This window comes from Hyperoodon ampullatus (assembly GCF_949752795.1).
Source record: "Hyperoodon ampullatus genome assembly, chromosome: 6".
Taxonomy (NCBI): domain Eukaryota; kingdom Metazoa; phylum Chordata; class Mammalia; order Artiodactyla; family Ziphiidae; genus Hyperoodon; species Hyperoodon ampullatus.
This window is the reverse complement of record NC_136919.1, coordinates 22301901-22316213: the sequence shown is the minus strand read 5'-3', so window position 1 is coordinate 22316213 and position 14313 is coordinate 22301901. Positions and strand designations below refer to the sequence as shown.

The 14313-nt window shown below is 40.8% G+C and overlaps 1 protein-coding gene across 3 annotated transcripts in view; it reads left to right on the top strand.

Annotated features, from left to right (window-relative positions):
* GNE (glucosamine (UDP-N-acetyl)-2-epimerase/N-acetylmannosamine kinase) overlaps positions 1-14313 on the top strand; it is a gene marked incomplete at both ends in the record, with an annotated part of 59328 nt that overhangs the window by 13271 nt on the left and 31744 nt on the right. For 2 of the 3 annotated variants that reach the window (XM_079707085.1, XM_079707084.1), the window contains one exon: positions 13629-13792. In XM_079707085.1, coding sequence (XP_079563211.1) covers positions 13629-13792 — 164 coding nt within the window. Of the gene's footprint in view, positions 1-13586; positions 13793-14313 lie in introns of those variants that run through there. The other variant, XM_079707086.1, reaches the window with a different exon arrangement.

Below are 14313 nucleotides of genomic sequence, written 5' to 3'. Positions count from 1 at the left end.
GGTGAGGATTAAATGAAAAAGTTCTCAGAACTGTGAAAATATAAAATGAGTCCTAAATAAATATCATTAGTTGCTGTGGGGGAAAAAAAAAGATGCTTGAAGAACTCGGGAGAAGAATGAATGAAAAGAGTGAGAAGTTAGAAGTTTTTAACAAAGAGTTAGAAAATATAAAGAAGAACCAAACAGAGGTGAATAATTCAATAACTGAAATTAAAAATATACTAGAAGGAATCAATGGTAGATTAGATAATATAGAGGGACAGATCAGTGATTTGGAAGACAGAGTAATTACTGTCTGAAATTACTGAAACTGAACTGAAAAAATAATAAAAAGAAATGAGGACAGTTTAAGAAACCTCTGGGACAACATCAAGCATACTAACATTCACATAATAGGGGTTCCAGAAGGAGAAGAGAGAGAGAAGGGGGCAGAGAAATATTTGAAGACATAATAGCTGAAAACGTCCCTTCCTGGGAAAGGGAAATAGACCTCCAGATCCAGGAAGCACAGTGAGTCTCAACATGATCGACTGAAAGAGAACCACACCAAGACACATTGCAACTAAAATGGTGAAAATTAAAGATAAATAGAAAATATTAAAAGCAGCAAGGGAAAAGCAGCAAGTTACATACAAAGGAACTCCTGTAAGGCTATCAGCTGGCTTTTCAGCAGAAACTCTGCAGGCCAGAAGGGAGTGACACAATATATTTAAAATGATGAAAAGGAAAAACCTACTACCAAGAATACTCCACCCAGCAAGACTCTCATTCAGATTTGATGGAGAGATCAAAAGTTTTACAGACAAGCAAAAGTTAAAAGAGTTCAGCATCACCAAACCAGTGTTACAAGAAATGTTAAAGGAACTTCTCTGAGAAAAAAAGAGGAGGCCACAACTAGGAACATGAAAATCACAAAATAAAAAAGCTCATCAGTAAAGGCAAATAACTACTTTAAATGTAAATGGACTAAATGCTCCAATCAAAGACATAGTATGGCTACAAAAACAAGACCCACATATATGCTGCCTACAAAAGACTCAGTTAAGATCTAAAGACACACACAGACTGAAAGTGAGGGGATGGAAAAAGGTATTTTATACAAATAGAAACAAAAAGAAAGCCAAGGTAACAATATTTATATCAGACAATATAGATCTTAAAACAAATATCGTAACAAGAGACAAAGAAAGACATTACATAATGATCAAGAGATCAATCCAAGGAGAAGATATAAAAATTGTAAATATATATGGACTCAGCACAGGAGCATTTATTTACTTATTTATTTTAAAATTTATTTTTTATTTTTTATTTTATTTATTTTTGGCTGTGTTGGGTCTTCGTTGCTGCACACGGGCTTTCTCTAGTTGCAGTGAGTGGGGGCTACTCTTCATTGCTGTGCACAGGCTACTCATTGCGGTGGCTTCTCTTGTTGCAGAGCATGGCCTCTAGGCGGGTGGGCTTCAGTTGTTGTGGCGCATGGGCTCAGTAGTTGTGGCTCACAGGCTTAGTTGCTCCACGGCATGTGGGATCTTCCTGGACCAGGGCTTGAACCCACGTCCCCTGCATTGGCAGGTGGATTCTTAACCACTGCGCCACCAGGGAAATCCTCAAGATTTTTTTGATGTGGACCATTTTTAAAGTCTTTATTGAATTTGTTACAATATTGCTTCTGTTTTATGTTTTGGTTTTTTGGCCGCTAGGCATGTGAGATTTTAGCTCCCCGACCAGGATCAAACCCATATCCCCTGCACTGGAAGACAAAGACTTAACCACTGGACCACCAGGGAAGTCCATGAACCCACTCTTATATGGGCAATTAGTCTATGACAAAGGAGACAAGAATATATGATGGAGAAAAACAATCTCTTCAATAAATGGTGTTGAGAAAATTGGGCAACTACATGCAGAAGAATCAAACGGGACTACTTTCTCATACCATATAAAAAATAAACTCAAAATGGATTAAAGACTTAAATGTAAGACCTGAAACCATAAACTCCTGAAAGAAAAATAGGCAGCACTCTCTTTGACGTTGGTCTTAGCAATACGTTTTTTTTTCATATATCTCCAGGCAAGGGCAACAAAAGCAAAAATTTAAAAATGGAACTACATCAAACTATAAAGTTTTACACAGTGAAGGAAACTATCAGCAAAATTATAAGGCCATCTACTGAATGGGAGAACCTATTTGCAAATGATATATTCAATAAGGGACTAATATCCAAAATACACAAAGAACTCATACAACTCAACATCAAAGAACAAACAACCCAATTTTAAAATGGCCAGAGATCCTGGATGGACATTTTTCCAAAGGAAACATACAGATGGCCAACAGGCATATGAAAAGGATGCTGAACTTCACTTATCATCAGGGAAATGCAATTCAAGACCACAATGAGATATCACCTCACATCTGTCAGAATGGTTATTATATAAAAGATAACAAATAACAACTGTTGGCCAGGATGTGGAGAAAAGGGAACCCTCATGCACTTTTGGTAGGAATGTAAATTGGTGCAGCCACTATGGAAAACAGTAAGGAGGTTTCTCAAAAAATTAAAAACAGAGCTACCATATGATCCAGAAATTCTACTTCTGTATATTTATCTGAAGAAAATGAAAACACTAATTAGAAAAGCTATATGCACCCCTATATTCATTGCAGCATTATTTACAATAGCCAAGATATGGAAACAACCTAAGTGCCCATCAAAAGATGAATGATTAAGAAGATGTGATACACACACACACACACACACACACACACACACACACACACACAGGACTATTACTCAGCCACAAAAAAAACAATAACATTTTACCATTTGTGACAACATGAATGGATCAGAGGGTGTTATGCTAAGTGATATAAGTCAGACAGAGAGAGACAAATATTTCACAATTTCACTTATTGTGGAATCTAGAAAACAAATGAAAGTGAGCCCATGCTCTCTGGAACCCATGTACCACAACTAGAGAGAAGCCTGTGTCACAACGAAGAGCCCACCTGCCGCAACTAAAACATAAATAATAAATAAAAATTAAAATTAAAAAATATTTTTTAAAATTTAAAAAATAAAATAAAAAACATTTTTCCATTTTGAAACAGCAGACTGAACATCTTTTCACAACCCCAAATCTCACTGAAAAGGCAGAAGAAGAAATAGAAAAATACAATAGAAGATTATCCAGGAATCTAAATACCAAAAACACCCAAATAAAGGAATTTCTCTAAAAAAAACAAAAAAACAAAAAACAAATGAACAGGGCTTCCCTGGTGGCGCAGTGGTTGAGAGTCCGCCTGCCGATGCAGAGGACACGGGTTCGTGCCCTGGTCCGGGAGGATCCCACATGCCGCAGACGGGCTGGGTCCGTGAGCCATGGCCGCTGAGCCTGCGCGTCCGGAGCCTGTGCTCCATAACGGGAGAGGCCACAACAGTGAGAGGCCCGCGTACAGCAAAACAACAACAACAACAACAACAAAAAAAAACAAATGAACAAACATAACAAAACAGAAACAGAGTCATAGATACAGAGAACAAACAGGTGTTACCAGAGCGAAGGGGGCTAGGTGGAGGAGAGAAATAAGTGAGGGAAGATTAAGAGGTACAAACTTTCAGTTACAAAATAAATGAGTCATAGGTATGAAATATACAGCATGAGGAATATAGTCAGTAATTAGGTAATATCTTTGTAAGGTGACAGATGACAACTAGACTTATCATGGTGATCGTTTTGAAATGTATAGCAATATTGAATCGCTATGTTGTATATCAGGAACTAACATAGTGTTATAATTCAATTATCCTTCAAAAACAAACCAACCAACAAACAAACTCATAGAAAAATAGATCAAATTTATGACTACCAGTGGTGAGGGGAGGGGAAATTAAATGAAGACAGTCAAAAGGTACAAACTTCTAGTTACAGGATAAATAAGTACTAGAGATATAATGTACAACATGATAAATATAATTAACACTGTTGTATGTTATAAATGAAGGTTGTTAGAAGAGTAAGTTCTAAAGTTCTCATCACAAGGAAAAATGTATTTTTTCTATTTCTTTAGTTTTGCATCTATAGGAGATGACAGATGTTCACTAAACCTATTGTGGTCATCATTTCATGATGTATGTAAATCAAATCATTGTATTGTACACCTTAAACTTATACAGTGCTGTATGTCAATTATAACTCAGTAAAACTGGGAAAAAGTCAGCAAATTATTATTTAAAGTAAAAAAATTAAAACTTAATAGCTTGAGATTTTTGATATGTATTCATACTGTTAAATAGCAAAGTAACAGAGATCCAGAAATGTAATATTTACCCATAGAAAAGTGATCTTAAAAAGTCAGGAGAAAATGCCCCCTACAGCTCCTTGCTGCAACTTCATCTCAAGAGAACATAGGAGAAAATCCTAAAAAGTGGTCACTTTATTTAGGGTTAAAGGATTCTATGAACACAGAACCATTCAACTATATATGGAAATATAAAATTCTCAATATTGGTCAAACAAACACAAAATCTCCAAGTGGCTTAATAAGTGTACAAATTCTCAAAATTGTATTTCCTATTATTACAAGTATTTATATTTCTAGTTACATTTTTCCTAGCTATAATCTTAAGCATTAAGTATTTTAGAAACATATTATATTTACAATATACATACAAAAAAGTGCACATATCTTAGGTGGACAATATGAATTTTTACAAACTACACATACCCACGTAATAAGCCCCTAGATAAAAACTGAACATTAACACTGTTTTGAAATTTTTTATTCACTTTCAAGAGGAAAAAATTAATGTTCTATTCTGGATATTTGGTGGTATGGCATGTAACTTTAAAAGCAACATTCCCATCTTGAACATCTTCTGGGACTTTCTTTTTTTTTTTTCTTATTTATTTGTTTGTTTGGCTGCGTTGGGTCTTAGTTGCGGCACAGGAGATCTTCGATGAGGATGAGGCATGCGGGATCTTTCGTTTTGGTGCACGGGCTTCTCTCTAGTTGTGGCTCACGGGCTCCAGAGCACGCGGGCTAGGTAGTAGCAGCATTTGTGCTCTCTAAATGTGTTGCGTGGGCTCTAGAGTGCTCAGGCTTAGCTGCCCCACAGCATGTGGGATCTTAGTTCCCGGACCAGGGATCGAACCCACGTCCCCTGCATTGTAAGGTGGATGCTTAACAACTGGAACACCAGGGAAGTCCCCCTTCTGGGAATTTCAATATCACTTGTGGTAGACAAAATAATAGCTTTCTAAAGATATCCGTCTCCTAAACCCAGGAACCTGTGAATATGTTTCCTTACATACCAAAAGAGTCTTTGCAGGTGTGATTGAATTAAGGATTCTGAGATGGGAAGATTATCCTGAACTATCTGAGTGGATCCAATGTAATAAATTATAAGGGTCTTTTTAAGTAAAGAGGCAGGCAGGAGAGTCAGAGAAGGAGATGTGACAAGGGAAGCAGATGTCAGAAAGAGCATAAGCCAAGGAATGTGGGTAGCTTCTAGAAACTGGAAAAGGCAAGGAAGTAGATTCTCCCCTGCAGCCTAAGGAAGACAAAACTACTGATACCTTTGTTTTTGTTAATTGAGATATAATTGACATATAACATTATATTAGGTTCAGGTGTACAACACAAGGGTTTGACATATGTATATCTTATGAAATGATCACCACAATAAATCTAGTTAACACTGATCACCACACATAGTTATAAAATTTTTTTCTTGTGATGATAGCTACACTGCTTCTTTGATTTTAGCCCCTCAAAACCCATTTCAGACTCCTAACCTCCAGAACTGGAAGATAATACAATTGTATTTTTAAGCCACTAAGTTTTATGTAATTTGTTACAGCAGCAGTAGGAAACTAATACACCATCTGGAGTCTGGTGAATCTGTGTCCAGAATCATATATCTTATTGCCTATCTAATAGCTTCATGTGGCTATCTCATAGGCATCTCAAACCTAACATCACAAATTAAACCATTATTTTTAACTCCCCAAACCTGATCACTCCTTCAGCTTTTCTCATCTTGGTAAATGCCACCAATCACCCAACTACTAATGCCAGACATCTGGAAGTCAACCTTGTTTCCTTCGTTTTCTCTGTTATCCTCTCATACCCAATCTATAATGAAGTTGCATCAATTCTACTTCCAAACTAAATATCATATCGATCCACTTCAAATGAGTTTCACTGCCACCATTTTTTCACAATTACTTTTATTTTATTCTCTTTAATATGGAATGTGTGCATATACTACAAAATACAAAAGAAATAAGTAGGAATTCAGTGAAAAGTCTATATCCTCCCAGCCCTTCCAGATGCAATCAGTGGTACCAGGTTGTTTGTATGTGTATGTTTGTGTGTGTGTGTGTGTGTGTATCTTTCAGAGCCTTTTTTTTTTTTTCCCACTGCTACCATTCTTGACTCTCACCCAATCCCTTCTCCACAGAACAGCCAAAGTGATATTTTAAAAAAGAAATCTCCTGGCACTTCCTTGCACGAAAGCCCTTAATGTCTGTCCTTTTGTGGCTGATATGACCTTTTGGTGGCTCTAAGCTAGCTGCTGGGGAACTAACAGTTCACAAGTATTCTGCAAATTAGAGCATCATTAACTGAAATACATCAAGTGCAAAAGTTTGATTGGACTTGAAATTCACTTTATAGCAAGAACAGTCAATGAATTGTTAGGCTGTTTAAATAGTTTCGCCTGCGATAAATTCTTTAATGGTTGTAAAAAATATATTTTAATGTTTTGTATCACCAATTCAAAGCTTCTTGTCAATGGTGACTAGGAATTCGAAACAATCATTAGAAAGTCTTCATCAGGAGCTGTGTGAGGCCTTTCCCTCCCGTTTCTCTGCCACCTCTGTGCTCCTCCCTGAAGCAGGAAGGCCTGGGGGTTCCCTGCAGGGGAGGCCGAGGCTGAGCTCATTATAAGGATCAGCTGGTCTCTGCCTTGCCTGGGTCATCATCAGCATCCACTGAGCCCTCTAGCAGACACGGTTCTGGAGTGGCACAGCTTCACTCAGGAGAGGGCTCTGGGTCGACCCCCAGACGACCGTATTGTTTTGGTCATGCCTATGAAATGACTGCGTGGCTGGAAGGCGTAAGAAACTGCATCTCGGGCCCAAGGCCAAAACAACTGCCTCGTGCGGCGCTCGGCTCCCGAACTTTCGCGTGGCAGGCAGACGAGCCCCTCAGGGGCGGGACACTGGCCGGCCGCCCGGGGCTGTGCCACGACCACGGAAGGCGCCACCCCGCCCCGGCCTCCTCGCACAGCCAATCGCAGAATTCCTCCCCGCTCACGTAAGGCGCGTCGGCAGATTCGGGTGGGAACGCAGGGCGCGCGGGGTGTGCGGGGTGGGGGTCGAGGCGCGTCATCGCCCACGGGGTCGAGTGGCGGAAGCCAAGGGGGCGGTCTCACGCCGGCCTGCTTTCCGGCGCGGCGCTCAGCTCTTACCCGCGAGGCCCGGTGGCGGTAGCGGCGACGCGGGAGGAACGGCGGACCGGCACCTGGTGAGACCGGCGCGCCCGCCGGGGACTCGGGGGAGGCGGGCTTGGGGAGCGCAGCCTCCGGGCCCGCACCCCGAGGCCTCAGCTCCCCGGCCAGAGGCTCCGCACCCGGCCCGGGCCTCGCTCTGTCTCCCGCGGGCCTGCACGCCAGGGCCGCTCTTTAGTTCCGCTGTGGGCTCAGCCTTTGGCCCGTGGAGCAGACGGGTTGAGTGCGGACCCCGGGCGAATAACCGGGAGTGGGGCGCGGGGTGTTAGAGGGAGGCCAGCTGCACTCCATCCCACCGGCTGTCCTGAAAGATAGCAAGCATCCCGTCACGGAGGTGTGCAGGAGAGGGCGGAGAGCTCCGTGACGGACAAGTGGCCCCGGGGTGTAAAGGGTTGGACTGAAAGATCATCTTGAGGGTCTGCGCCCAACCCTGACTGTATTCTGAGTCTGGGCTTTCTTGGAAGCTTGATATGCGTTTATTTTCCCTCTAATCCGGAGCACACTTGTAAAAAAGCACGAAAAAGTATTTTTTTTGGAATTCTGATGGAGAAGAGGGGTGGGGTACAGCTTGGCATTTAGAGGTAACTGGTTAACGCGACTGTGGAAGCTCAGGAAGAAGTCACACCAGAGTATAGCTCAGGATAGAGTTCTGAATTTCAGACCCTCCTGATTCCTGTGTCATCCCGTCTGCACTGAGGGAAGAGAGTGATACATCATATGTTCCCTTCATTCCCATGGTGCCTGGCAGGACCAGGCATAAGGAAGGTTCTCACTCATGGGTGCTTATGAAATGAACAGACACAGGCAAACACTGGATATGGACACTACCTTGAATGCTGATTTGGTGTTTGGTTCTGGTAATTGTTAATTGTGATTTGGGGCAAGTAAATTGGTTTTCACTGTGCCTCATTGTGCTTATTTGTGAAATGGGGCTAATAAGATAGGGCTGTGAGGATGAAGTGAGTTAATGCTTGTAAAGCTTTTAACAGTGCTTGGCAGTTGTTTACTTTGATGGTTTCCTCTGCTCAGACTGCTTGAGCCAAGTGTTTGTCTTTTTCTATAGTTGAGTGGGACAACAGTATTTATTTTCTGGACAGGGTCACTCACCTTTTGTCAGTGTTAATAATGGTCAGTCTTGAGTTGAGAGAATGCAGGTTTCTCAGAGATTGCCAGTTAGTTCAAGGTGAAGGTGTATTTTTCGGGTATTTTTCTGGTTTTACTGGCTCTGGTTACTATTAGGGAATTGAGTGAAATGGATGTAAATATCCAATCCACCTGCTTTCTGAGCTTTAGGCTTTAAGGACTGTGGAGAGTGCATCTTCAGTGTCCATTTAAAAGATTTCTTGTTTTTAATAAAATTTTTCAAATATGCTGAAAAGGACAGAACAATACGACACTCTACCAATCATCAAGATTGAAGACATATTAACATGTTACCATGTTAGTTTCAGACCTACTTATGTTTTTTTTTTTTTTTTTTTTTTTTTTTTTTTTTTTTGTGGTACGCGGGCCTCTCACTGTTGTGGCCTCTCCCGTTGCGGAGCACAGGCTCCGGATGCGCAGGCTCAGCAGCCATGGCTCACGGGCCCAGCCGCTCCGCGGCATATGGGATCCTCCCAGACCGGGGCACGAACCCGTATCCCCTGCATCGGCAGGCGGACTCTCAACCACTGCGCCACCAGGGAGGCCCCTACTTATGTTTTTTAAAAAATGTTTACATAGACAACAAAAACCCTTTAGGCCCTCTTTTCCTTTCCCTTCCCTCCTCCTTCAGACGTAACTACTTTCCTGAGTTGCTGTGTAATTTTATTACAGATCAATAAACAACATACAGTAATGTTTTACATATTTTAAAAAATGGCCCTTTTTAATCTAACTTTTTAGAATTTTCTGTTTTCCTCTAATGTTATGTTTTTGAGGTTTATCAATATTGACACATTTAGACATAGTCCATTTGTTTTCATTGCTGTCTAGGATTCCATTGTGTAAAGAAACTAGTTTTTTCTTGTTTTACATTGCACTTTATGCAACTTAAATCCTCCTATTATAGTTTAAGTCCATTATGTCACTTTTATTCATTCCATACTGGTCATGGAGACTTTGGTCACAGTTCTTAGTATAAAAATGGATCCTTGGGGGGCTTTCCTGGTGGCGCAGTGGTTGAGAGTCCGCCTGCCGATGCAGGGGACACGGGTTTGTGCCCTGGTCCGGGAGGATCCCACATGCCATGGAGCGGCTGGGCCCGTGAGCCATGGCCGCTGAGCCTGCGCGTCCGGAGCCTGTGCTCCGCAACGGGAGAGGCCACAGCAGTGAGAGGCCCGCGTACCGCAAAAAACAAACAAGCAACAACAAAAACAATGGATCCTTGGGCATGATATTTTATACAGAACAAATAATAATGTATACTAGGGGTAGAAAGAAAATTTGTTAATTTTGTCCCTGGTGCTTCTGTTTGGGAAAGTGAACTGGTAAAGATCTATTATGTGGCCAGGTGTCATGTACTAGATTGTAAGTTCCTAAAAATCAGAGGTGAGGTCTTTCTCAGCTCCGTCTCTGTTTTTGTTTTTTTGGTCATGCCATGTGGCATGTAGGATCTTGGTTCCCCGAGCAGGGATCAAACCCACGCCCCCTGCATTGGAAGCGTGGAGTCTTAACCACTGGACTGCCAGGGAAGTCCCTCTCAGTTTTCTTTTTTTTTTTTTTTTTGTGGTACGCGGGCCTCTCACTGTTGTGGCCTCTCCCGTTGCGGAGCACAGGCTCCGGATGCGCAGGCTCAGCAGCCATGGCTCACGGGCCCAGCCGCTCCGCGGCATATGGGATCCTCCCAGACCGGGGCACGAACCCGTATCCCCTGCATCGGCAGGCGGACTCTCAACCACTGCGCCACCAGGGAGGCCCCTCCCTCTCAGTTTTCTTTACAGTGTTCTGCACAGAGTCAGTTCTCAATAAGTGTTTGTGACATTGGTCATTTTTACTTCCAGGTCTCTCATAACCCTACATATATTTGAAAAGTTGATGGCCCGCAATTTTCAAAATTGCACTTTTAGGTTTGATATTTCTAGTGCCTTTGAACTTTCCCATTTTACCACTTAATTCTGAAACATAATTCAGAGCAGTTAAAAAACAAGGTATGCAACAACAGTGTAGCATAAGTTACTAATTGCATGATGCACTATGTATTTATAAAATATATTTGTATTTATATGTGTGAAGAAATGTGTATTTATTTGTATATGCATAGTTTATCTGCAGAAGGGTAGATAAGAAACTAGTAATTCTAAGCATTCAGGGAGAAGAACTACATGCCTAGGAACACAGATGAGAAGACTTTTTGCTCTATAGCCTCTTGTGCCTTTTCAGTTTTAAACCATGTGAATGTACTACCTAATCAAAAAAAATAAGTTAAATAAAAAATTATTTTTAAAAAAGAATTCTCCCCTTAACAAAGGATTTTTACCATTTTTTTCCCTAAGATTTAACTTTCTTCCTTAAAGTTTTGGCCTTAGTAACATTGTTTTATTTTTCATAGTTTGTGTATATGGCTACCTTACTTTCAGTTTTGGTATAATAACCTTTGAGTTACTTGGTAAATACTAAACATTTTAGAATTGCCCAATGGAAAGTTTACTATTCTCTTAAAATAAATACAAATTTATCAACCATGAATGATTTGCTTTGCCTCACCCAGCAAATTAAATATCACCAACAATTTATTCAGCTCACATTTAATGATGAGTGGAAAAAGGTTTATGTACAAGAACACTTAGGACAACTGTTTTTGGAAAAATATTTTTGTCTCTTTGGTTAGGTAGTGCTTAGATCTCACAAATACAACTCGCTTGACAGAATGCTCACTTCACTATCTTACAAATGCTTTCCATTGGGTGGAATTAGCTCTTACTGGAGATTATAAATTCTGAATGGGCCTAATGATGGGCAATTTGTGTGATTATAGAAGTTCTAGCCTACGAGAGATGAAATATCAACAGCAGAAGGCTACTGACGAGATTTCCACTGAGTTTCAGAGTCTACCCTGATTGAAAAGGCAGCTCCCCTTTTATTGGCATCCTTACTCAAGCTTCTCTGGATTCCTGATTGCAAATTCTAAATATTGATACACTTCCAGAGACGTAAGCGTTGAGATCAGTCCGTGAAGTGAAATTTTACATTGATATAAGGAAGTGTAAAAAGCTCCTTGAAACATAGCGCTTATCCCTTGCCCCTGGTTTTTACTTTTTGAAAGGAGGGTATAGAATTGTGGGGGGATGGGTGGGCAAAGGAGTTGAGCAATAGTATATGTGTGTATGATGGGGCCACAGTGCTCAGAGGGAGGCAGCCACGAAGAGGGGTGGAGTAAGGAGGAACTGAGGTTTATGCGAAGGCTTTCCAGAAGAGATGACACTTAGACTGAGTATTAAAGGATGAGGAAGAACCCAGGCAAGAGGGAAAGGAAGTTTTAGGTAGAGGAGCTTGCATCTAGAAAGGCACAGAGATATGGAGACCCACTGGTTGAACTGCAGGCACTTTGGCATGACTTTGGTTCAGAGTAAGGATAGTTGTAAGGGGACAAATGGTTGGAAGGATGAACTAGGTCCAGATCAACAATTTGGAATTTATCCATAGGTGATATATCCTGTTTAGCAATGTAATCAGATTTATAAACTTTGGAAAGATCACCCTGAAAGTTTTTGGGAGGAAGGGCAAGACTAGAGACAGGCAAACCACTTTGACAGCTGTTAGAATAGTTCTGACCTAAGATCAGGGATTGGACTAGGGCATGGGTGGGTGGGGATGGAGAGGAGATTGATTTGAAAGATATTCATTCCGGAGGTTGAATTGACTGGACTGAGGAGGTACAGGATGAGGAGCAGAGAAGACAAGGATGTCAAGGCATTTGGATGAATGGAAGTTCATAACAGAGTTAGAGAATAAGGAAGGAGGAACAGGTTTGGAAAAGAAAGTGAGTTCAGTTTGGGACAGTGACTTTGACGTGCCTATGGGACCGGAGATAGCTGGTAGGTATTTGGAGTTGTCAAGTGTGTAGGTACTGGCTATGGATGCTAATGAGGCCTTGAAGGTAGGGGTTTTTTGTTTCATCTTACTCATCTTTTCCTCAGCACTAATCACAGTGCTTTGTATATAGTGTGTAGCGTAAGGGTGAATAGCTCACATTCCTTATAGGATGTGATCTTTTTTTTTTTTTTTTTTTTTTTTTTTTTTTGCGGTATGTGGGCCTCGCGCTGTTGTGGCCTCTCCCGCCGCGGAGCACAGGCTCCGGACGCGCAGGCTCAACGGCCATGGCTCACGGGCCCAGCCACTCCGCGGCACGTGGGATCCTCCCGGACCGGGGCACGAACCCGCGTCCCCTGCATCGGCAGGCGGGCTCTCAACCACTGCGCCACCAGGGAAGCCCTAGGATGTGATCTTGAATGTTGGGGAAGTAATTTCCTCTCTTAAGACTTGTGCTCTTCTCTTTCTGTAAGTGGGGGAGTTGAACTAGATCAGTGGTTCTCAACCAAACTTTCGCTCTAATCTGGTATGTTGGGATCAATTGTGAGGAATGGCAAGTAATTTTTAGTTAATAATAAAGAGCTGATGTTTGCTTGCCTTTTAAATGAGAGTTGATTTATATTGAACTCTTTTAAAATTGCATTCCAGCATGCTTTCTTAAGTGTAAGAGAAAAGGGTGGAGTCATAGTTGGTCTGCTGGAATTTCATAACTTGATATACCAGTGGGTGTGTCACACACAAGTGGAGTGGAAAAGTTAAGAATCACTATACCAAACGGTGCTTAAGGACTTAAGACTGCAAAATTTTACGTTTATATCTAGGACCTATCATTCTGATTATAAAGAATTTTTATTTTTTGTGTCTATAATGTCTTTTTAAAATCTATAATGTCTTTTTAAAATTTATTTTTTACTGAAGTATAGTTGAACTACAATGTTGTATTAATTACTGCTGTACAGCAAAGTGACTCATTTATACATATATATACATTCTTTTTCATATTATTTTGCATTATGGTTTATCATAGGATATTAATTTTTATTTTTGCAACTTCAGGAACTCTATTTTAAGAACCTCTCAAAAAGAAAAAAACAAGTCATGGAGAAGAAGGAGAATAACCGAAAGCTTCGGGTTTGTGTTGCTACTTGCAACCGTGCTGATTATTCTAAACTCGCCCCAATCATGTTTGGCATTAAAATGGAACCTGAGTTCTTTGAACTTGACGTGGTGGTACTTGGCTCTCACCTGATAGATGACTATGGGTAAGATGAAAGCATTTTCTTATGATATTCTTCATTGCAACACGATGTACTGGTGAGAACTTCGGTCTTGGCGCTCTGTGGACCTGGCTTCAAATCGCAATTCTACCACTTAGTTTTTAGGTGGCCTTGGAGAAGTTGCCTAGCATCTCTGAGCCTCAGGTTCCTCAGTTATAAAATGGAGTGAAAACTTGTGTTGTAGGTTATTGTGAAGAATGGAGATAGTGACATAAAGTATCTATACAGGAATGCTGCCTATTAGATGGTTGGTAAATTATAGCTATTATTATTATTACTTTTATTTGCTATTACATCCGGAAATGCCACTTATAAATATATGTTGTGTGACTATAATGTGATTCTATGTAATCTGTTTTGTGAGTTCTAATGCTAATCCTGTATTAAAGCTGCATATAAAGTAATAGATATGGAACAAGATTTTTAAAATCTAATTGACCCACAAGATAAAGTAGAATTTTATAATACCGTTACCATTCATTCTTATTTTGGTGACATTAGGTTTG